Below are 22925 nucleotides of genomic sequence, written 5' to 3'. Positions count from 1 at the left end.
TCACCCTCATCCCATGACCCCTCCTCGTTCTAGAGCCTCCTTTCCATTGATAGAGGCTCAGCTCCTGTGCAGGGAAACCTCTGAGATATCTGAATGTCTCTATCCTATCTCCCCTCTCCTCCAGGGTGCATCATGTTTAGATCTTTAACTCTCTTCCCATGTGCTTTAGGATGAAGACCACTGACCATGTTGGCAGCCTCCTTTCCATTGATAGAGGCTCAGCTCCTGTGCATGGAAACCTCTGAGATATCTGAATGTCTCTATCCTATCTCCCCTCTCCTCCAGGGTGCATCATGTTTAGATCTTTTACTCTATCCCCATGTGCTTTAGGATGAAGACCACTGACCATGTTAGCAGCCTCCTTTCCATTGATAGAGGCTCAGCTCCTGTGCATGGAAACCTCTGAGATATCTGAATGTCTCTCTCCTATCTCCCCTCTCCTCCAGGGTGCATCATGTTTAGATCTTTAACTCTATCCCCATGTGCTTTAGGATGAAGACCACTGACCATGTTAGCAGCCTCCCTCTGGAGCGACTCCATCCTGTTTCTATCCTTCTGAAGGTGGGGTCTCCAGAATTGTACTCAGTATTCCCAGTGAGGTTTCACCAGGGACCTATACAGGGCAGCATCACCTCCCTTTCTCTGCTGACCAGTCCTCTCCCTATGCACCCAAGCATCTTGCTGGCTTTTGTTGTCACCGTATTCTTGAACATTTCATATTCCACCTTTCCCAAGTTAGTCAGCAGGTGGATTGCATAAACAGAAGGAAGAATCAGCATGTGATGAGACCTGAAGAACTCATCACATGAGATTTTAGGTTCTTATGGATGTCCTGTCCTGTTTCCTGCCTAGAGAGTCAGATAGTTATGGGTAGTAAATCATTGCAATAAATAGACAATATGCATTTGGTAGATTAGGTAGCAATAAAGAATTAAAAAGTATAAACTACAGGGTGCAATGCATAGACAGATACACTGAGCATCCGATGCATACATGGATAAGTTAAGCATCCGATGCAGGGATAGTAAGAACCAGAGCAGCAGAACTGGGCTGGTACTGAGTAAAGGTGTGGCCCTCCTTACTCTCTGTGGACGAGCAGGATAATACCATCCACCCGACATTTGACAGAAGCAAAGACGGAAAGCTCTCCCGTGGCTCAGGAAAACCTAGGAAGTCCTTCTGAGCCTGCTTCTCACACTGCCGCCCACCACCACGCGCCTTTGATTTAGATTCCGCCTTTCAGGCACTTCAAAGTGGATTGCATTCAGGTCCTAGAGGCGGTTCCATGACCCCAGAGGGCTCACAATCCGAATTTGTACCTGAGGGCAATGGAGGGTGAAGTCATCTCATGTTCACCAAACAGCAGCTGGATAACCAACAAGGCTTCTGGAATAAACACGAGTCAAAAATTGAACTTTTCCCTCACAAAACCAAATGTTGTCATCAGATGACAAAGAGGTAATGACAAGGCCATAGGAGAGAGACTAAATGAATTCTTTGCTTCGGTTTTCACCATGTCAGAAATGATATTCAAAGGTGACAAATCAGAGAAAGTGAAGCAAATCTCTGTATATCTGGGCGATGTATTAGGGCAAATTAAAGAGCAGCAAATTACCTGGACCAGATGGTTTTTATCCCAGAGTGCTGAAAGAACTGAGAAATTAAATTGTGAATATATTGGGGGAGTTCCGGGGCAGGCAGGAGGCGTTTCTGCATTGGGGCTATCCTAAGGTCGCAACTGCACCGCACGAGAAGAAGTTCCCAGCCACTGCTCCAGGAGACCAGCAGGGGGCAGGCGGGAAGCAGGTGCGCACTCTCAGTTCGGCGGAGTCCAGGCCTTCCCTACATATTGCCTCCAATTCTGTTCAAGAATTGAGAAGGGGGGGGGGGGCGGCGGGATGGGGACAGATGATTTTGATAGCATGTTTTGGCCTCATCGGCTCCAATGCCCCTCTGTTCAGCCAGCGATAAGGCGGAAGAAATTCCCATCCCTCATCACACAGTGCGGAGGAATCCACCTCCTCCCGACCTCCAGTCTTCAGCCCTGATAGCTTAGATGCTGAAACTCAGCCCAACGTCATCCATGCACTTTCCTGTGGGAGTAAAGGAAGTTCTCCCTCATGGAAGTTGTTTACCAGGACGAGATCCTGTGGGAGTAAAGGCAGTTCTCCCTCATGGACGTTGTTCACCAGGACGAGATCCTGTGGAAGTAAAGGAAGTTCTCCGTCATTGTCGTTCACCAGGACGAGATCCTGTGAGAGTAAAGGAAGTTCTCTCTCATGGAAGTTGTTCACCAGTACGAGATCCTGTAGGAGTAAAGGAAGTTCTCCCTCATGGATGTTGTTCACCAGGACGAGATCCTGTGGGAGTAAAGGAAGTTCTCTCTCATGGAAGTTGTTCACCAGTACGAGATCCTGTAGGAGTAAAGGAAGTTCTCTGTCATGGTCGTTGTTCACCAGGACGAGATCCTGTGGGAGTAAAGGAAGTTCTCCCTCATGGAAGTTGTTGACGAGATCCTGTGGGAGTAAAGGAAGTTCTCCCTCATGGAAGTTGTTCACCAGGACGAGATCCTGTGGGAGTAAAGGAAGTTCTTCCTCATGGACGTTGTTTACCAGGATGAGATCCTGTGGGAGTAAAGGAAGTTCTCCCTCAGGGATGTTGTTCACCAGGATGAGATCCTGTGGGAGTAAAGGAAGTTCTCTGTCATTGTCGTTCACCAGGACGAGATCCTGTGGGAGTAAAGGAAGTTCTCCCTCATGGAAGTTGTTCACCAGGACGAGATCCTGTGGGAGTAAAGGAAGTTCTCCCTCATGGACGTTGTTCACCAGGACGAGATCCTGTGGGAGTAAAGGAACTTCTCTCTCATGGAAGTTGTTCACCAGGATGAGATCCTGTGGGAGTAAAGGAAGTTCTCCCTCATGGACGTTGTTCACCAGGACGAGATCCTGTGGGAGTAAAGGAAGTTCTCCTTCATGGATGTTGTTCACCAGGACGAGATCCTGTGGGAGTAAAGGAAGTTCTCCGTCATGGTCGTTGTTCACCAGGACGAGATCCTGTGGGAGTAAAGGAAGTTCTCCCTCATGGAAGTTGTTCACCAGGACGAGATCCTGTGGGAGTAAAGGAAGTTCTCCCTCATGGAAGTTGTTCACCAGGACACCCCTACAACTTTAAGTGGATGAGATCCACTGTGCGGCGTTCAGATGTCAGGCAGGATGCCTTTAACTCTCCCTCTTCATCTTTCACTAAAGCCTTTCCAGTACTGATCTGAGAACCAACTCGCGTCAGGGCCCTCCTCACTGCCACAGCAGCCTACCAAGCGAATTCGGAAGCCACGCCTAAAACCTCCGGTAAAAGAGCCCGGAAGGGAGTCAGGAAAGCAAAGTCTGTGAACCCCGCTCGGAGGCTCTTAACGTCTCCTCGCCTCTCTCACCACAGCTTTGAAAGGTGGCCCTGAAATTCCTCCTGTTTCCCCATCTCATTTTGTAGCCAATGCAGGTGTCCTAGGCAGGACCTCCCGGGACTATTCGTCAAGGACTCTGTCCCACGGGAACCTCCCCCCCCCCCCCCCCCCCCCCCACGGCCTTTTCCTTTCTTTTAATCCAGTCGAACGGAGTTTGTCAGTAAGAAAAGGAGCAAAACGAGCAACTCCGTGCCCGCCCTCAGCTTGGGAATCTCCCCCCCCCCCCCCGCCCTCGACTTTATCCTGCTCGCCCATGGGACAAGCAAAGCTGCTGACAGCGGGGCAGACCGGCCACAGCGTCCCACCCTCCTCCCTGGTAGACAGCTGGCATGGCGGGCGATGGGCGCAGGGAGGCCCCGGAGAGAGAGAGAGAGAGAGAGAGCTCCTCCCATCTTGGCGCTGCCTGTGGAGAACACCTGTTTCAGGCAAGCGACTTAAGCGTTCCCACCTCATGGTCAGTGGAGCTTAAGCCCTGGGTTTGGCAGGCGTGAGGCGGCCGCCCTGGTGAAAAGCAAGGGACCAACCCTTTCAAGGAGGATTATTCCCCGTCCTGTGCCCCGCTCCCTCCTGAAACCCTGTAAGGTCGGGGGCGCGCATCTGGTGTCGCCCCCCCCGAAAGGGGCTCTTGGAGTCGTGCCGCCCGCACGGAGGTGGGGGATGGGGAGGGAGCAGCGAAACATAAGAGACGTGATGGCGGAAAAAAATAAAAGATTGCAGGGCCCCGTCGAGACTGCCCGTCCACTAAAATGAAGCAGGCGAAAAAAAAATAATATATATATATATATACGGTATATAAACGGAAAACTGAGGTCGCAAAGTTCACCTTTAAAGCAAAATCTACCCACGGCACACTTTGTGATTATATTTCCAGACATCCACGGGGGGGGGGGCGAGTAGCAACGGCTGCTCCAGATGATGGGGGGGGGGGGGGGCGCTGAACTTTTTGGTGGGTGGGGGACTGAATCCCCCCTCCCCCGGCTTCTCTCGGGGGGCCCCTGGGAGCAGCAGCGTTGCGGGTGGTCCTGCCCCTGTCAGCGGGGGGGGGGGGGGGGGGGGGCGAGCTGATCTGTGGCGCATTCTGGGGATTCGGGAGGGGCGTGTGGGGGTGGGGTGGGGGGAGTGTAGGGGATCAGGCCCCGGAGGTGTGGGAGCGCGGCTCCGGGTCCCACCTCCGCGGTGCGACCCGGTTTTTTGGTTTTTTTTTTTTCTTTTTAATATCCTTCGTCCCGTTTTCCCTCTTCCCGTTCCTTGCAAATGCGCGATCGTAGGGGGAAATAACACAGCAGGAGAACGGGGTCTTCTCTCTCTCTCTGCCCCCACCCCGGTTTGTGCAGAAGGCAAATGGGGAGGGGGGGGGGGGCGTGTGTGTGCGTGCCGATACCTGATTCCTGAGCTGCGGTAAAGGGACCGGGCGACCCTGCAATCCTTCTCTCTCCTTCGCCAGATCCTCTATAAAACTATTTTACAACGCAAAATATTCCAATGCCGGTGTAGAGCCGGGGACCCTCCCCCCGAAGTGTGCGGCTGTGTAGATTTCCGGGGAGGGTGGGGGGGTGCACGTCTTTGTGTCTGTCGCTGCACCGAACCTCACTGGGGGGGGGGGGGGGACACGGACGAGGACCGGGTGACGTCCGGCGACCATTGGCTGCCCCCTCCTCCTCCTGCGTTTCCCATCGATCTGATCCATGAGCTTCCCATGTGCTGCAGCATGACCCATGCCCGACCCCCGCCCGGCCCCCACGCATCCTTAGCATGGCACACAGACCATTTCATCCGTGCAGCCCTGGCTCCAGGGGGGGTAGATCGGTTTCTGAGGGCTTCTGCCCGGGCCGACCTTTCGTCCGCAGGGAGGGCTCTGAACCTCCCACCTCCAGGGCGAGAGTAGAACGTGAGGAGGAGAGGCTCTGCCGCCCCCTCCGAGAGGTCCCTCCCTTCCCTGCCGGAGATGTCAGGGCGGGGGGGAGGGGGGGCTGCTGTGAGGGAGGGAGCTGTGCAGCCAGGCAGCTCTCCCGGTGTCCCACTCCCCTGCTTGAGTCAGTCTGTGCGGCCCCCGCCGGAGCGATAAGCTGCTCCGCTACATTCAAACAATACCCGAAAAATTAAATTGTGAGCAAAAAGCAATAAACGTGGCCATCTCATCCTCTCTCCACTTCACTCTCTCACACTTCTATCCTTTCCTGTCTCTCCTCACTCTGTCACACTCTCCTTCCTTCTCACTCTGTCACTCTCTCCTTCCCCCTAACTCTGTCACACTCTCCTTCCCCCTAACTCTCACACTCTCCTTCCTCCTCACTCTATCACACTTGCCTTCCTTCTCACTCTCACACTCTCCTTTCCCCATCACTCTGTCACACTCTCCTTCCCCCTCACTCCCTGTCACACTCTCCTTGCTCCTCACTCTGTCACACTCTCCTTCCTCCTCACTCTGTCACTCTCTCCTTCCCCCTAATTCTGTCACACTCTCCTTGCTCCTCACTCTGTCACACTCTCCTTTCTCCTCTCACATATTCCTTTCCCACCTCCTCTCCCTCTGTCACACTCTCTTTCCCCCTCCCTCTGTCGCACTCTCTTCCCCCCCTCACTCTGTCACACTCTTATTCTTTCCCACCTCCTCTCACCCTCCTTACTCATCCCCCATACTCTGTCATGTTCTCGGGTCTCTCCCTCTCTCACACATACTCCTTTCCTGCCTCCTCTCTCTCTCTCTCTCCTCTCGTGCCATCATGATTTACCCTTGCACACCACATTTTCTTCACCCCCCCCCCCCCCAGCCAGGCCACGCTGCTCTGTCCGGTGCCCAGAATTCAGTGGCGGGAGCGGGATGGAGGCCACACGTCTTCCAGCATGAAGCTGCCTCATCTCCACTCATCTGCCTCTCTTTCTCGTCTCGTCTGCCTTCTCGCCTGCTTGCAGATGTTTTCTACTCCCTCCAGTCAGTACAGATAATAAGAAACTCTGAATTGAATTCTGCTCCTTTTTTTTATTGCTCACTGTTAACTGTTTAATGATTTCTGTTTCCCCCTCTCCCCCTTCTCTTCTGTTTCTCCCCTCCCCTTTTTTATTCCATCTCTTCTCCACCTCTTCCGTTTTCTTAATTTTCCCCTCCCCCCTTCTCTTCTCCGCTTCACTTTCAATTTTCCCTCCTCCCATTTTCCCTCCTGTTTTTTTTTTGGCTGTTTTATTCCTTTTCTTCGTTTCTGTGTGCTCCGTCTTGTATGGCTGTGGCAGAGGAGGAAGGTACGACCCCGAGGGAATAATCTCAGTGTATGTACCTCATCTTTGCTCTCTTTCCTTGGTGTGCTCACCGTCTCTCTCTCTCTCTCCCCTCTCTCTGCCGTATCTCTCTTCCTGTATTGGTCTCAGACTGGGGCCCCTCCACACACACACACACACCCTTCCCTGAGGGTTTCCATGTTAGGAGAAGGATATTTTAGGGTCCCCGATCTCCCACGTACCCCAGGTGAGGATGCACGGCAGCAGCTTCCCCCAGATGCTCTGTTACATGACTTTATGTACAAAAAAATATCTCTCCCTCTCTCTCTCTCTCTATATATATATTAATAAGGAGAAACCTTTCACCTCAGCACCTGTACTGCCCCGTTCATTGCCGTTTGCAAAGTACCTGGGGTAAATTTATTTATTTATTTGCTTTTATATACCGACATTGGATCGAAGTATCACATCGGTTTACATGTAACTGAACAAACAAGGCAAGGGCTGCTTATTTTACATTGTAACCTGGTAACTTGTAGAACAGTTAAAGAGATACATTTATATCCTAACATTGCAACATTGTAACTTGGGAAGATAAGTTCTAGACAAGGATCTGTAAAGAGTCTTGGAGTGGTTAACTGGAGGTCGTGCCTTTGAGAGATGGAGTTTAATATGTGGCTAGGGGGAGGGAGGGGAGATGGGGGGGGGGGAGGAAAGGAGGGGTAGGGGAGGATAGAGGAATAGGTGGGTTACACCGGGTAGGTGACAGCGGATAGGGGGGTTTAAGTTTAGAGGTGGGTTTGAGCCCTCCCAGACCCCTCCCAGATCCCTCTGCACCCCCCATCACACACACAAGGTGCCCGGGATAAATCCCTCCCACCCCCCTCTGCACCCCCCCCCCCCCCCCCCCCCCCCCACACACACACATAGATTGCCCGGGGTAAATCTCTTCCTGATTCTGCACGTTAGAGTCTGAAGAAGGGGCACAGTAACGTGGCCTCCCCCCAGATTTCGTGGGAGAAGGTGCAGCCGCACACCCAGGACCCTCCTCCCTCACACCTCTTGGGACCAATGCTATTCTCATTATTTCTACAGAAAGCCCCCCCACCCTGAGAAATCACAACTGCCCCTCTCTTCACCGGGAGCCCCAGCAGAGTAAAACAGGGCTGATCCCTTGCAAGCATTTAGGTCTGGGGGTGGGAGAGCCAGCTGGTGCGCTAGACATTTGACAATAAGCACGTTATATACCCCCCTGCCATTCCCCCCCCCCCCCCCGTCGGTATGAGCATCCGCGTAGCTCCCCCGCTGAGAATTACCCCCCCGGGTGCTGCGCAGGCTGAAAGGCTTTCTAACCCCGGCCCTGATGCCAGCTCTCTCCAGGCTCAGTGGCTTTCTCCGCACCCCGCAGGTGGTCCACGTCACCGCACGGCGACCAGCTCTGGGCTGGGGGTAACTGCGCGTGAGCCCCCTGCGCCCGGCAGCCCTCGGCTAAGCCCCCACCCCCCCCCCTCTCAGCTTTTATTCTCTCTTCGATGCCCCGGGGAAGGGGGTGATGGGCGCAGCTCCCCTGGCTGTTGCGGGCTCCCTGGGGCTTTACCTGTTCTTTCAGCCTCTTCCTGGTCACGCGATGGTGAAACTGCAGTGCTGATGTCCCTCTCCCGATTCACGTGCAGGCTGCATAAAATGCTCGGGGATTGCACCATCCTTACAGTAACCGTACGCTTTCCTCACTCACATCTCCAGAGGCATTAAAACAGCTGAGCCCGAGGTTACAGGATTCATTGCAGACCACCATAAATCCTTATTTCCTGGTGCCCAGACATCAGGGGCGCAAATAGGGGACACAGAAGGAGAGTTAAACACGTCATCTCAGATTCAGCGGGACGGCCGGGATTTACTGCCCAGCCGCTGCCTCATCCCAAAAGCCCTTCTGCCCAAACTGCTGGTGTGTTCAGGTTCGGATCCACAGCCCGCCCCCTCCTAAGCGATGCCGGCTAATATCAAGGCAGCCATCCTCTGCCTGTCTCAAGCTGCACGCTGAAGCTCAAAACCCCTGGGATTTCAAAAACCAAAGGCAGCATCTTCCACCCAAGAAGATGTCAAGCCCACACGCCATGATGATGTTAGCCCATGTGACAGCAGAGGGGACCCGCGTGACATCCACAGGCCTCACTCCAGCTCTGTACACTTATGCTTGACAGGGACTTAGCCCTCCCACTATAATGGGCCTGCAGGCACAAGCAAGGCTGAATGCACACTCTACAGCCCTCCACATGGAAGGAGGAGAGGAGCATCAGCAAGGCTGAATATACACTCTACAGCCCTCCACATGCAAGACCAAGGAGATGAACATCAGCAAGGCTGAATACATACCCTACAGCCCTCCACATGGAAGAAGGAGAGGAGCATCAGCAAGGCTGAATATATACCCTACAGCCCTCCACGTGGAAGGAGGAGAGGAGCCTCAGCAAGGCTGAATATATACCCTACAGCCTCCTACGTGGAAGGAGAACACATACATCAGCAAGGCTGAATACACACTCTACAGCCCTCACACATGCAAGAGCAAGGAGATGACCATCAGCAAGGCTGACACATACCCTACAGCCCTCCACATGGAAGAAGGAGAGGAGCATCAGCAAGGCTGAATATATACCCTACAGCCCTCCACCATGGAAGGAGGAGAGAGCATCAGCAAGGTGAATATACACTCTACAGCCCTCCACATGCAAGACCAAGGAGATGACCATCAGCAGGCTGAATACATACCCTACAAGCCCTCCACATGGAAGAAGGAGAGGAGCATCAGCAAGGCTGCATATATACCTAACAGCCCTCCACGTGGAAGGAGGAGAGGAGCATCAGCAAGGCTGAATATATACCCTACAGCCCTCACGTGGAAGGAGGACACATACATCAGCAAGGCTGAAACCACACTCTACAGCCCTCCACATGCAAGAGCAAGGAGATGACCATCAGCAAGGCTGAATACATACCCTTACAGCCCCTCCACATGGAAGGAGGAGAGGAGCATCAGCAAGGCTGAATATACACTCTACAGCCCTCCACATGCAAGAGCAAGGAGATGACCATCAGCAAGGCTGAATATACACTCTACAGCCCTCCACGTGGAAGGAGGAGAGGAGCATCAGCAAGGCTGAATATATACCCTACAGCCCTCCACGTGGAAGGAGGAGAGGAGCATCAGCAAGGCTGAATATATACCCTACAGCCCTCCACGTGGAAGGAGGACACATACATCAGCAAGGCTGAATACACACTCTACAGTTCTCCACGTGGAAGGAGGACACATACATAATCAAGGCTGAATGCACACTCTACAGCCAGCTTCCATGTGGAAGGAGGAGAGGAGCATCAGCAAGGCTGAATATTCACTCTACAGCCTCCACATGCAAGAACAAGCAGAGGACCATCAGCAAGGCTGAATACATACCCTACAGCCCTCCACATGGAAGGAGGAGGTCACGAGCACCAGCAAGGCAGAATATACACTCTACAGCCCTCCACATGCAAGAACAAGGAGAGGACCATCAGCAAGGCTGAATACATACCCTACAGCCCTCCACATGGAAGGAGGAGGTCACGAGCACCAGCAAGGCAGAATATACACTCTTCAGCCCTCCACATGCAAGAACAAGGAGAGGACCATCAGCAAGGCTGAATACATACCCTACAGCCCACCACGTGGAAGGAGAAGAGGAGCATCAGCAAGGCTGAATACATACCCTACAGCCCTCCACGTGGAAGGAGGACAAATACATCATCAAGGCTGAATGCACACTCTACAGCCAGCCTCCATGTGGAAGGAGGAGAGGAGCATCAGCAAGGCTGAATATACACTCTACAGCCCTCCACATGCAAGAACAAGGAGAGGACCATCAGCAAGGCTGAATACTTACCCTACAGCCCTCCACATGGAAGGAGGAGGTCACGAGCACAAGCAAGGCAGAATATACACTCTACAGCCCTCCAAATGCAAGAACAAGGAGAGGACCATCAGCAAGGCTGAATACATACCCTACAGCCCTCCACGTGGAAGGAGGAGGTCACGAGCACCAGCAAGGCAGAATATACACTCTACAGCCCTCCACATGCAAGAGCAAGGAGATGACCATCAGCAAGGCTGAATACATACCCTACAGCCCTCCACATGGAAGAAGGAGAGGAGCATCAGCAAGGCTGAATATATACCCTACAGCCCTCCACGTGGAAGAAGGAGAGGAGCATCAGCAAGGCTGAATATATACCCTACAGCCCTCCACGTGGAAGGAGGAGAGAAGCATCAGCAAGGCTGAATATATACCCTACAGCCCTCCACGTGGAAGGAGAACACATACATCAGCAAGGCTGAATACATACCCTACAGCGCTCCAGGTGCAAGAACAAGGAGAGGACCATCAGCAAGGCTGAATACTTACTCTACAGCCCTCCACATGGAAGGAGGAGGTCACGAGCACCAGCAAGGCAGAATATACACTCTACAGCCCTCCACATGCAAGAGCAAGGAGATGACCATCAGCAAGACTGAATACATACCCTACAGCCCTCCACATGGAAGAAGGAGAGGAGCATCAGCAAGGCTGAATATATACCCTACAGCCCTCCACGTGGAAGGAGGAGAGGAGCATCAGCAAGGCTGAATATATACCCTACAGCCCTCCACGTGGAAGGAGAACACATACATCAGCAAGGCTGAATACACACTCTACAGCTCTCCACGTGGAAGGAGGACACATACATAATCAAGGCTGAATGCACACTCTACAGCCGGCTACTATGTGGAAGGAGGAGAGGTGCATCAGCAAGGCTGAATATACACTCTACAGCCCTCCACATGCAAGAACAAGGAGAGGACCATCAGCAAGGCTGAATACATACCCTACAGCCCACCACTTGGAAGGAGAAGAGGAGCATCAGCAAGGCTGAATACATACCCTACAGCGCTCCACGTGCAAGGAGGAGAGGAGCATCACCAAGGCTGAATACACATTCTACAGCCCTCCACGTGGAAGGAGGACACATACATCATCAAGGCTGAATACACACTCTTTAGCCCTCCACGTGGAAGGAGGACACATACATCATTAAGGCTGAATACACAATCTACAGCTCCTCATGTGGAAGGAGGACACATACATCAGCAAGGTTGAATACATGTTCTACAGCTCTCCACGTGGAAGGAAGACACATACATCAGCAAGACTTAATACACACTCTACAGCCCTCCACGTAGAAGGAGGACACATACATCAACAAGGCTGAATATACACTCTACAGCCCTCCATGTGGAAGGAGGACACATACATCAGCAAGGCTGAATACACACGATACAGCCCTCCACGTGGAAGGATGATCTTAAGCAAGGCTGAATACACACTCTACAGCCCTCCACATGGAAGGAGGAAACATACATCAGCAAGGCTGAATACTCACTCTACAGCCCTCCATGTGGAAGGATGATCTTAAGCAAGGCTGAATACACAGTCTACAGATTTCCACATGGAAGGATGATCTTAAGCAAGGCTGAATACACACTTTACAGCTGTCCACGTGGAAGGATGAGCTTAAGCAAGGCTGAATACACACTCTACAGCCCTCCACATGGAAGGAGGACACATACATCATCAAGGCTGAATACACACTCTACAGCCCTCCACGTGGAAGGAGGACACGTACATCATCAAGGCTGAATACACACTCTACAGCCCTCCACGTGGAAGGAGGACACGTACATCATCAAGGCTGAATACACACTCTACAGCCCTCCACATGGAAGGAGGACACGTACATCAGCAAGGCTGAATACACACTCTACAGCCCTCCACGTGGAAGGAGGAAACATACATCAGCAAGGCTGAATACACACCCTACAGCCCTACATGTGGAAGGATGATCTTAAGCAAGGCTGAATACACAGTCTACAGATTTCCACATGGAAGGATGATCTTAAGCAAGGCTGAATACACACTTTACAGCTGTCCACGTGGAAGGATGAGCTTAAGCAAGGCTGAATACACACTCTACAGCCCTCCACATGGAAGGAGGACACATACATCATCAAGGCTGTACACACTCTACAGCCCTCCACGTGGAAGGAGGACACGTACATCAGCAAGGCTGAATACACACTCTACAGCCCTCCCACGTGGAAGGAGGACACGTACATCAGCAAGGCTGAATACACACTCTACAGCCCTCCACGTGGAAGGAGGACATGTACATCAGCAAGGCTGAATACACACTCTACAGCCCTCCACATGGTGGGAGGAGGAGAGAAGGATCTGTGCAGGCACATTCCCTGAGTTTGTAGGGAGATGTTTTTTTGTTGGTTGCCTATAATGCATTTGCAGTCACTGCTAATCTCTTCTTCTCCTTCTCCGTTGCTGAGTCGGCAAGAACTTGTCTGTTCGGTGCAGCAGAAGCTGCTTCCTCCTGCTTGCATACAGCTATTCTGATTAAAACAATTAAAGATATCCTGGCAAGTCCATTATAGGCAGTGTGCCAGGAGCCCCTGGAGGTACGTCGCCTGCCTACTCACTTAAGCCTCTGACGTTTGTGCCAGAACCTGCTCCACATCAGGATTCATGGGCAGAAAACATTGCTGAGATGCTGCACAAAGCAGAAGGTCGATCCTCTGGCTCGGTGACCCCATGCAGAATGACCTGGCTTAAAACCTCAGGCAGGGAGCCCGGCCAACAGCCTGCTTGGCAGTGAGATTAGAGAGCGGGGACAATATTTAAAAACCCCTAAAATGCCTAGCTTGATCACATCTAATGTTAGCTGGACAGGTTTTCCAGGATATTCAGCGGGATAAGCGTTCCTGCTTTCACAGCTTCCCTGGGATCCGCCGCCCTCCGCGACACCTGAAAGGCGGCCACGTGGCGTTCAAGGCCACGTGTTTGCCTCCCACTGGTGCCCGCTCTCAGACCTCAGAAACCTTTCTGAACCTGAGGTGCTGGAGCTCCTCACACAATCGCCCAAGCAGTAGGGATAGTTTTTTTTTGCAACAAGGGGGAAGGAAAGGGGACGTGAACACAAGCCTGTGCTCCGGATTCCCCACGTGTGTGACCGTTTATCCACCTGCCCATGGAGAAAACAGAGAGGCTTACCTGTAACCGGTGTTCCCCGGGGGCAGCAGGATTACCAGTCCCACACAGTCCATAAGCTGCCGTACAGACTGAGGGGCTTAGCCGAGGGTTGCCTGGCGCGTGGCCACCGCACACGGGATAAACAATCTGGACTTATTCCAGCCCGAGTGCCGTGCAGCGACGTCACCCGCATGTGTGACTGCTCATCCTGCTGTCCACAGAGAACACCAGTCACAGGTAAGCAGCTCTGTTTTATCTCCCTGTGCCTCGGTGTTTGTAATCCCAGCTTTGTCACTGACTCTCTCCCCCTCTGACCTTGGATGAGTAACTTTATCACACCAGGGAACCTTTGAGTTGTGGTCACCTTAGGTTTGCTATTGATGGAGAGGGTTGATGGAGAGGAAGCATGTGGATCAGCTTTGTCTTCCATCAACCCCCCTTCCCCCCTCCCACTAATCCACGCTTTCTCTGTCTTCCTCCTTCCCTACACCCACCACCATCTCCACCGTTCCCCCCTCCAGGGAGGATCCCAGCATCCTTCCCTCCCTGACCCCTGAACTCTTTGCTCTGCCCGCCCTCCCCTGCACTCATAGGTTACAGCTCCCTGACCTGTGCACCCTCTGCCTCAGCTGGGTCCCAGTCCTGGCATCACGGCTCCAGGCTGAGCTGGGTCTCTCGCGGCTGCGGCATCTGCTCCAGGCTCACCCCTCCTCTCCTCTTCCCTGCAGGCTTCCTGAAGGGGAGTGGCTGGACCAGTAAACGGAGAGGCCTGGAGCTTTTTAGCGCTTTCATGGAGACCCGGTGATTGATGCAAATTCCCTGAGTCTCGGGGGGGGAGGGGTGAGATCCAGAGAGTTCCCTGATAAAGCAGTTTTATTCCCCTGTGCCTCAGTTTTAATCTGTGGCTCTGTCACTGACTCTGCCTGTGGCCTCGCATATCTTCCTCACCCTGGAGAGAGTCTCTTTATCTCCCTGTGCCTGGGGGGGGGTCCAATTCCCAGCTCTGTCACTGACTCTGACCGACCTCAGTGCCTCAGTTCACCCTCGGGGTAAGGAGGTTACCTGGGGGCTGCTCAGGGCTGAGGGATGCCACGGTCAGTGTGTCACGAAGCAGGTCTCCCTTCCGCCCAGAGCTGCCCTGTTTACGTCTGCCTATGAATTCCAGACTATAGCCGATGCCAGCCCCATGAAAAGATCGACCTCCATGCTGGGACACCCGCGTGCCAAAGGTATTCGCTTAGACGACTACTCCCTGGAGAGGGTCATACCGGAGGGAAACCAGCGGCATCACCAGCGGCGGAGGGAGCGAAGCCATCGGACGTCTGAGCGCTCCCTCAGCAGATACACGGATATAGACACAGGTCAGAGCTTTCCGTGTGTGTGTGACTGGCGGTGCCGGGAGGAAGGGCGGATCTGGGATTATAAAAGGAGGGAGCTGTGGAGGAGGACAAGGAAAAAGCAGAAACACACATGAACAGTGGTCACTGCAGAAGGGATGGGTGAAGAGTCTCTCAGTCCAAGGAAAGTAGTACAATCTGTGGGAGGGTTAGGAGGATTTGTGGGAGCTTGTGACACCCATGGTACAATCTGTGGGAGGGTTAGGAGCATTTGTGGGAGTGTGTGACACTCATGATACAATCTGTGGGAGAGTTAGGAGCATTTTTCAGAGTGTGTGACTCCCAGGGTACAATCTGTGGGAGGGTTAGGAGCATTTTTCAGAGTGTGTGACTCCCATGGTACAATCTGTGGGAGAGTTAGGAGAATTTGTGGGTGTGTGTGACACCCGTGGTACAATCTGTGGGAGGGTTAGGAGCATTTGTGGGAATATGACACCCGTGGTACAATCTGTGGGAGGGTTAGGAGCATTTGTGGGAATATGACACCCGTGGTACAATCTGTGGGAGGGGTTAGGAGCATTTGTTGGAGTGTGTGACACCCATGGTACAATCTGTGGGAGGGTTAGGAGCTTTTGTGGAAGTGTGTGACACTCGTGATACAATTTGTGGGAGGGTTAGGAGCATTTGTTGGAGTGTGTGACACCCATGGTACAATCTGTGGGAGGGTTAGGAGCATTTTTCAGAGTGTGTGACACCTGTGGTACAATCTGTGGGAGGGTTAGGAGCTTTTGTGGAAGTGTGTGACACTCGTGATACAATTTGTGGGAGGGTTAGGAGCATTTGTTGGAGTGTGTGACACCCATGGTACAATCTGTGGGAGGGTTAGGAGCATTTGTTGGAGTGTGTGACACCCATGGTACAATCTGTGGGAGGGTTAGGAGCATTTTTCAGAGTTTGTGACACCTGTGGTACAATCTGTGGGAGAGTTAGGAGCATTTGTGGAAGTGTGTGACACCCATGGTACAATCTGTGGGAGGGTTAGGAGCATTTTTCGGAGTGTGTGACACCTGTGGTACAATCTGTGAGAGGATTAGCATTTGTGGGAGTGTGTGACACCCATGGTACAATCCGTGGGAGGGTTAGGAGCATTTGTGGAAGTGTGTGACATCTGTGGTACAATCTGTGGGAGGGTTAGCATTTGTGGGAGTGTGTGACACCCAGGGTACAATCTGTGGGAGGGTTAGGAGCATTTTTCAGAGTGTGTGACACCCAAGGTACAATCTGTGGGAGGGTTAGGAGCATTTTTCAGAGTGTGTGACATCTGTGGTACAATCTGTGGGAGGGTTAGGAGCATTTGTGGAAGTGTGTGACACCCATGGTACAATCTGTGGGAAGGTTAGGAGCATTTTTCGGAGTGTGTGACACCCATGGTACAATCTGTGGGAAGGTTAGGAGCATTTTTCGGAGTGTGTGACACCCATGGTACAATCTGTGGGAGGATTAAGAGCAACTCTCTGTGTGTGGGAGTGTGCAATACTTTTGGTTTTTTCTGTGTGAGAGGTTGTGGACTCTGGGGGTTGATATGAGTGGCCCTTGAATTTCTGGGGTGGCCTTTAGGGGTATCCTCCTTTCAGGCTCTTCCTGGTGTGGCCCCATGAACGTGAGGCTCCACTGTGGGAGAAGGATATCTGCCTCATGACTCTCCCCGAGGGATAGAAAGCTTTTGCCTGTGATCTGAAAGCCCTGGGATAAACATCTCTCTTACGTATCAGCTGTGGATACGTTGAAATCAAGATTAGCTGGGGGGGTGCAGAGAAGCAGGACCTGCTCTCAGCCCACTGAAGGGCAGCGAGGCTGCTGGGAGATGCCTGTGGACTGCACAGCACTGACTCATAGAGGGAGGGGGCCATCCCCGGGCAAGGTTAGACGTGGTCCTTTCTCACGGGGGGGGAGTGCGTGTCTTCTCGCCCTAGCAAGCGGTGAACGTGGTGTGGCGTAAGGACGAGCCCTGGCGGGAAAGCAGGGGCTTTCAGCTCTGCACTGTTTCAGGTCTTAGGATGCGCTCGCTGCCCGTGCGCCGTCGGCGCCCCCCCCCCCCCCCCCAGCCCCCAGAGGCAGGGGTGACACTCTCTGCGTCTTCTCTCTCTCCCCTGCTGCCAGGGCTCGGAACGGACCTCAGCATCACCACTCAGTCGGGAGAGCTGCCCCCCAAGGAGAGGGACCAGGAGCGAGGGCGGCCCAAGGACAGGAAGCACCACCACCACCACCACCACCACCACCACCACCACCACACGCCGTCGGACAAAGACCACCAGGAGTACAGCCGGCGCTGGTCCCGTTCCCCCAGCGAGGGCCAGGACTACGGTCCCTACAGGCAGGTGGGTCCGGCTTCCTCCGGGGACGGCGTTAAGCACCGAGGGAGAGGAAACCCTCACCCCCCCCCCCCCCCCACCCCCGGGTCCCCTGGCTCGGCGCTCACTAGGTTTCTAGAGCCGGGACCGCTGACTGCACGCGGAGGAGGAGGAGGGAGGGAGGGAGGGAGGGTCGATGCGGACGTCAGGGCTGTCATAGCGATGGCTGGGCTGCTGGGGGGGGGGGGGGGGAATGTGGGGGGAAAACCCCAGGTAGGTGTGAATGCGGGCTCCGGACGTTGTAATCCATTAGGGACTCCTTCCAGCTGAGCAGGAGGAACCGGAGGGGATCAAACGCAGTCTAATCCATTTGGTACCGGTGTCATAGTAGAGGGGGCTGCCTCGGTCTGTGCTGGGGGAGGGGGGGTCACAGGAGAGGGGGCTCCCTCGGTCTGTGCTGGTGTCACAAAAGAGGGGGGGGGGGGCTCCCTTGTTGAAGACCCTTCACAAAACTACATACGGGGAGGAGAAGTGAGTGGCCCCGCTGTTCTCAACCCTTCCGCCTAGGGTGGCCCTCAGGCCAAGGGCCACCGTTGCCCTCTTGTGTCCCTGCCTGCAGTAGCTCTCTGCCTTGCCTCATCCATGTCTCACCGCCATGTGCCCCTCTGCCCTGCCTCTCAGCCTTGCTCCCCTGCCTCCTCTTTTTGCAGTGAACTTTCAAGGCCCCTACCGCCGCCCGTGTCTTCAGCCCCACCCTGCTGAGTCGCTGTTTTTTGCCCCCATTGCCAGCGGCCGCCCTGTCGCCAGCTGCAGCGGCTCTCACTTTGCTTTATTTTGTCTTGGATGCCCTCTTCCCCCCTCACCGCTTTAGCAGTGAGTGCAGATTTGCGCTTCATGACCCCCGGCTGCTTCTCCTCTTCGTTTATTTTCGTTTGCTTTTCGTTTTCCTTTTTCGTTTTTCAGATGCATAGGAGCAAATTAAAATTTTTTTGCTATTTAAATCCCAAAACTTACAAAATTCCATTTCTCTTCTCAATTTTTATTTTGGTTTTTTTTTTTTTTTTTCTTTTCTTTCTCTTTCATTTGATTATTTTTTCTTTTATGTTTGTGGCTGTGGCTTTTCCCCCTCCTTCCCATTACAATGTTTCATTTCCTCCGTGTCTCTCCCCTGTTTACGTTGCTCTCCCTTCGTCCTGTTTCTGTGTCCCTCCCATCTCTTCTCGGTTGATTTTCTTGTATATTTTTTTTTTTGATTTCCTTTGTTTTGATTTTCATGTAGGGCAGTAGTTCCGTCAGTGCAAGCCCAGTCCCATCAACATCTGGCACCAGCACCCCACGGCGCGGACGCCGACAGCTCCCCCAGACCCCGTCCACGCCCAGGCCGCACGTGTCCTACTCCCCCGTGGTCCGCAAGACTGTGAACACGAGCTCTCAGCAGCAGCAGCCACCGCCGGCGCACCCGTGCCGGATCTCCAGCCCCGGCCCTCGGAGACACCCCCACCTCCCGGCCGAGCACCACCCGGGGGAGCAGCTGAGCAGCCGCAGGTCCCCGGGCATGGAGAGGCGCCCTGTCCTGCGGAATGACTCGCCCCGTGCGCACCGCCACACCAGCAGCCGGTGGTCGGCACCGAACCCCCCCCTCGACGGAACCGCCGGGGGCACAGCGGTACAGCGCCTTCTACAGGAGCCCTGACCACACCGCGCCGAGCGGCGAGGCCTTTCCGTACGAGAGCACGCAGACGCCCGGCTCAGGGGCAGCCGCCCAGGACTTCCCGGGCAGGCATGGCCCCCGTCTCGCCCTCCAGGCACGGGCGGCGGTTGCCGAACGGTTACTACCATTCCCACGGACCAGGAAAGCCACGGGGAGAGGGCTCTCGCAAAGGCATGCGTGAACTGTACAGCGAAACAGACGACGATGATGACTGGTGCTAAAGGGGGTGTCCAGAAACAACCAAACTATGATGAACCCCGACTCCTCCTCCTTGGCTTGTTTGAAAAAAATTTTTTTTTTTTTTTTGTTGTTGTTTCTCCTGGGGGGAGGGAAGGGAAGGTGCATGTTAAGAAGAAGCCAGGGTGTCACTCGTGCACTGAGGAGGAGCAGCAACGACGGCCTCTGAGACTGGACAGAGACCAAGGACACCCAGAGCTCTTCAAAGAAAAAAAAAAAAAACGTTCCGAAGATAGGAAACAAGCAAGTCTTTTGCTTATATTGATGAGTTTTATCATCTCCATACTTGGGTCACTGAAGTCTGTGGTCCTGCTATTTGTGTGGTGACGAGGGAACTGATGCAACGCACGCACACACACAATACACACACACACAATACACACACATATCTTCAAAACACACACACATACACACACAAACAATCCTACAATACATAGAAAATACCCTCAAACCACATACACACATGTACACACACACACAAACAATCCTACAATACATAGAAAATACCCTCAAACCACATACACACACACACAAACAGTCTTACAATACATAGAAAATACCCTCAAACCACACACACATACACACACACAAACAGTCTTACAATACATAGAAAATACCCTCAAACCACATACACACACACACAAACAGTCTTACAATACATAGAAAATACCCTCAAACCACACACACATACACACACACAAACAGTCTTACAATACATAGATAATACCCTCAAACCACACACACACACACCCACATTCTTACAATACACTCACATACCCTCAAACCACACACACAGTAAAGACATATACACACACTCACTGCATACACACATAGACCCACAAATGCAGACACAGACATACCCATCCACACTCCTACCACAAGCTATGGCGCCACCACACTTACACACACACATACACATACAGACCCACAGACACACCCACTCAGGAGCATCACCAGGGAAGCACGGCGTCACGGCGAGGATTTCAGTCGTGACAACCCACCCTCCTTCCTTGCCAGCGGCTGCACGGATTCCACGGCCCCCGCCCCCACGCCGGGGCAGACTGGACCGACACTGGCTCAGGGAGCACGCGGGCACATCTGGGGGCAGGTGTGGGGGGAGGGGGGGGAAGACACGGAAGGGGGAAAGGCAGCGTGCGTCCTCCGGCATCCCCTCCCCCCCCCCAGGGCTCGGCGCCCCGGGGAAGGAGCCCGCCTTGCTTGCCCGTATCGAGAGCTCTGCACGCACTCACCACACGCACGCACGCACACACGCACAGAGTACCCGGATACATAAGACACACGCAAATAGATGTACATGCATACACGGACACACGAGTGCTTGCTGGTTATACCAAACCCTTCTATTACTGCCTGCGGAGAAAAAAAATAAAAAATACAAAAACTACATGAAAAAATGAAAAAAAAAATGGCGACCCAAACGGATAGAGAAAAGCAGCATTTCTTGCGCCAGACGAACCTGCCTGAAGACTTCTCTTCCTCCGCCTTTCTCCTACTTTGTTTGACGCTATGGGATTGGGATTGTGAAGTACTGCATGAAAAATTAAAAAAAAAAAAACATTTAAAACAAACAAACAAAACACCTTTAAAGAAGCAGAATTTCTGATTGAGATGTTCTCCTCCTTTTGTTAAATGTTTAGAGATTTTTTCCCCACTTCCTCCAGAGGAAGCCGAGCCCACTCCCCTCAGCCTGGTTTTTCCTTTCCCTCGCTCGCGTCCTTCCCCGGGGATCCCGCACCGCTGGCTCTGTAACGAGCCCCCCTGTCCCGAAGAGCTTCTGGTCTCGGGCAGGGTGGGGGGGAAAGACAGGACAAAACCTCAGGTGTCACACCCCCCCCTCCCCACCACCTTCCCCATGGGAAAAGACGGTGGCAAATCCCGTATGGCGGCAGCGGCGGCTGCTCCGGAAGCTCGTGGTCTCTGCTCTTCTCAGGAACTCCCATTCCAGGTCTCGCCATCACAAACCGTGACGTAAACTCCCCAAACCCTGGGAAAGTGACACCCCCCCCCCCCCCCGGGTCTCCAGGCGTGCTTCTCAGCGCAGCCCCTGGTGCACGGACCCCCCCCCCCCCCCCGGTCTCCAGGCGTGCTTCTCAGCGCAGCCCCTGGTGCACATCCCCCCCCTCCCCTCTCTCTCCGGGCTCCTCGCAGCTTTGGCGGATTCGTACGGGCCCTGGGTGAGGTCTGCGGCGAGCGGCTCTGAACCGTTGGGGGCTAGGCGGGGACGCGTTTCCCCCTTTTCCTGTGTATCACGGGGGGAAGCGACGGGAGGAGGGGGGGGGCTTTCACGGCGCCTCAGCTCGTGTCTGATCTGACATCGGGGTACAGGGAATGCGTGAGGTCCCCAGGGAGGAGGGGGGGGGAAATATCTGTTGGCTGGTGAAATGAATTCCCAGGCTGCAGCCTCCGTTTGCAATCAGACAGACAGACAGACCTCTGTCGGGCGACGCTGCTGCCAACACTGGGCCCGGGGTCGGGGGGACGTTTCTCCGCAATGCTTTGCTGCTGTGGACGCGCTCGGGTCTTCGGCCCCCGCCGCCAGTTCCCGGTTGCAGGCACGTTTTCCCCCGCCGTGAATCGCCTGGGGGGAGGGGGTCTCCGGTGCCAGATCCGTGGGCATCGCCTCTCCTATCCTCTCGGCTGCTACGGTTGAGATTGGAGAGGAGATACAGAAGGCAGATTGGATATTAGGAGGGGGGGGGGGGGGGGGGCATGTCCGTGGAATCGGCTCCAGTGCATGACGCCCGCTCGGCAAGACCTAACCAAAAAAAAAAAAAACCCAGCAGATCAGAAAAGCGAATCGTTCCAGGATGTGCAGGGTTCGGCTTCCGGACAGGGAAGCGTGAGCTCACCGGGGCCCCCTGTAAGGTGCACGCTCCCTGGCTTCAGAGCCAAGTCCAGGAGGAGGCAGGAGGCTGCGTGCAAGAGGGTCTCCCGAGCCCCCCCCGGGCCACTGCGCAGGACGGGCTGAGCTGAAAGCAGAGCGTTACTGCAGGGAGAGGAAGCCTTTCAGATCTTACTGGGGAGGGGGAATGGCTTGGTGGGCTCCTGCCCGTCTTCCTGCATGTGACAATCGCTGAGGGCACCTATGTATGTATATGTGTGTGTGTATATATATATATATATATATGAGATCTTTCCATGTCTGAGACTCTGAACTCAGAACTCGGCAGTGTCCCTCTGAAGGTTGCATCCTCGCAGTGACCTGTTGGCATGCAGGGGGCAGTGAAAGCATGGCCGGGTGCTGTAGCCTGCTGCCTCCCGGGTACCCTGCCCCCTCAGCTCGCAGGGGGTTGCTTCCACCCTTCACCATTACTGCTGGAGTGGTGGCAACACCTCGCGTGCGACTTTGCTATCAAAGCAGGCAGAGTGTGCTTTGCCAAGCTGAGGGCTTGCAACCAACCCGCAGTAATCTCTGGGTCCTCAGCCGTGCGGCCACACATCCCATCCTGTCTCATTCTTCCAGGCCAAATTCTACCCCTCCGGGTT

The 22925-nt window shown here is 53.8% G+C and overlaps 1 protein-coding gene across 3 annotated transcripts in view; it reads left to right on the top strand.

The window, feature by feature from the left end:
- CACNA1A (calcium voltage-gated channel subunit alpha1 A) overlaps positions 1-21428 on the top strand; it is a 164692-nt gene extending 143264 nt beyond the window's left edge. For all 3 annotated transcript variants that reach the window (XM_029585399.1, XM_029585398.1, XM_029585401.1), the window contains 4 exons: positions 6689-6724; positions 14948-15143; positions 17280-17497; positions 18750-21428. In XM_029585399.1, the coding sequence (XP_029441259.1) occupies positions 6689-6724; positions 14948-15143; positions 17280-17497; positions 18750-19163 (864 nt within the window). In that variant the 3' untranslated portion in view covers positions 19164-21428. The remainder of the gene's footprint in view (positions 1-6688; positions 6725-14947; positions 15144-17279; positions 17498-18749) is intronic.
- Positions 21429-22925: the final 1497 nt, after the last annotated feature.

This window comes from Rhinatrema bivittatum, chromosome 19 (genome assembly GCF_901001135.1).
Source record: "Rhinatrema bivittatum chromosome 19, aRhiBiv1.1, whole genome shotgun sequence".
Taxonomy (NCBI): Eukaryota; Metazoa; Chordata; class Amphibia; order Gymnophiona; family Rhinatrematidae; genus Rhinatrema; species Rhinatrema bivittatum.
This window is presented reverse-complemented; position numbering and strand designations above follow the sequence as displayed.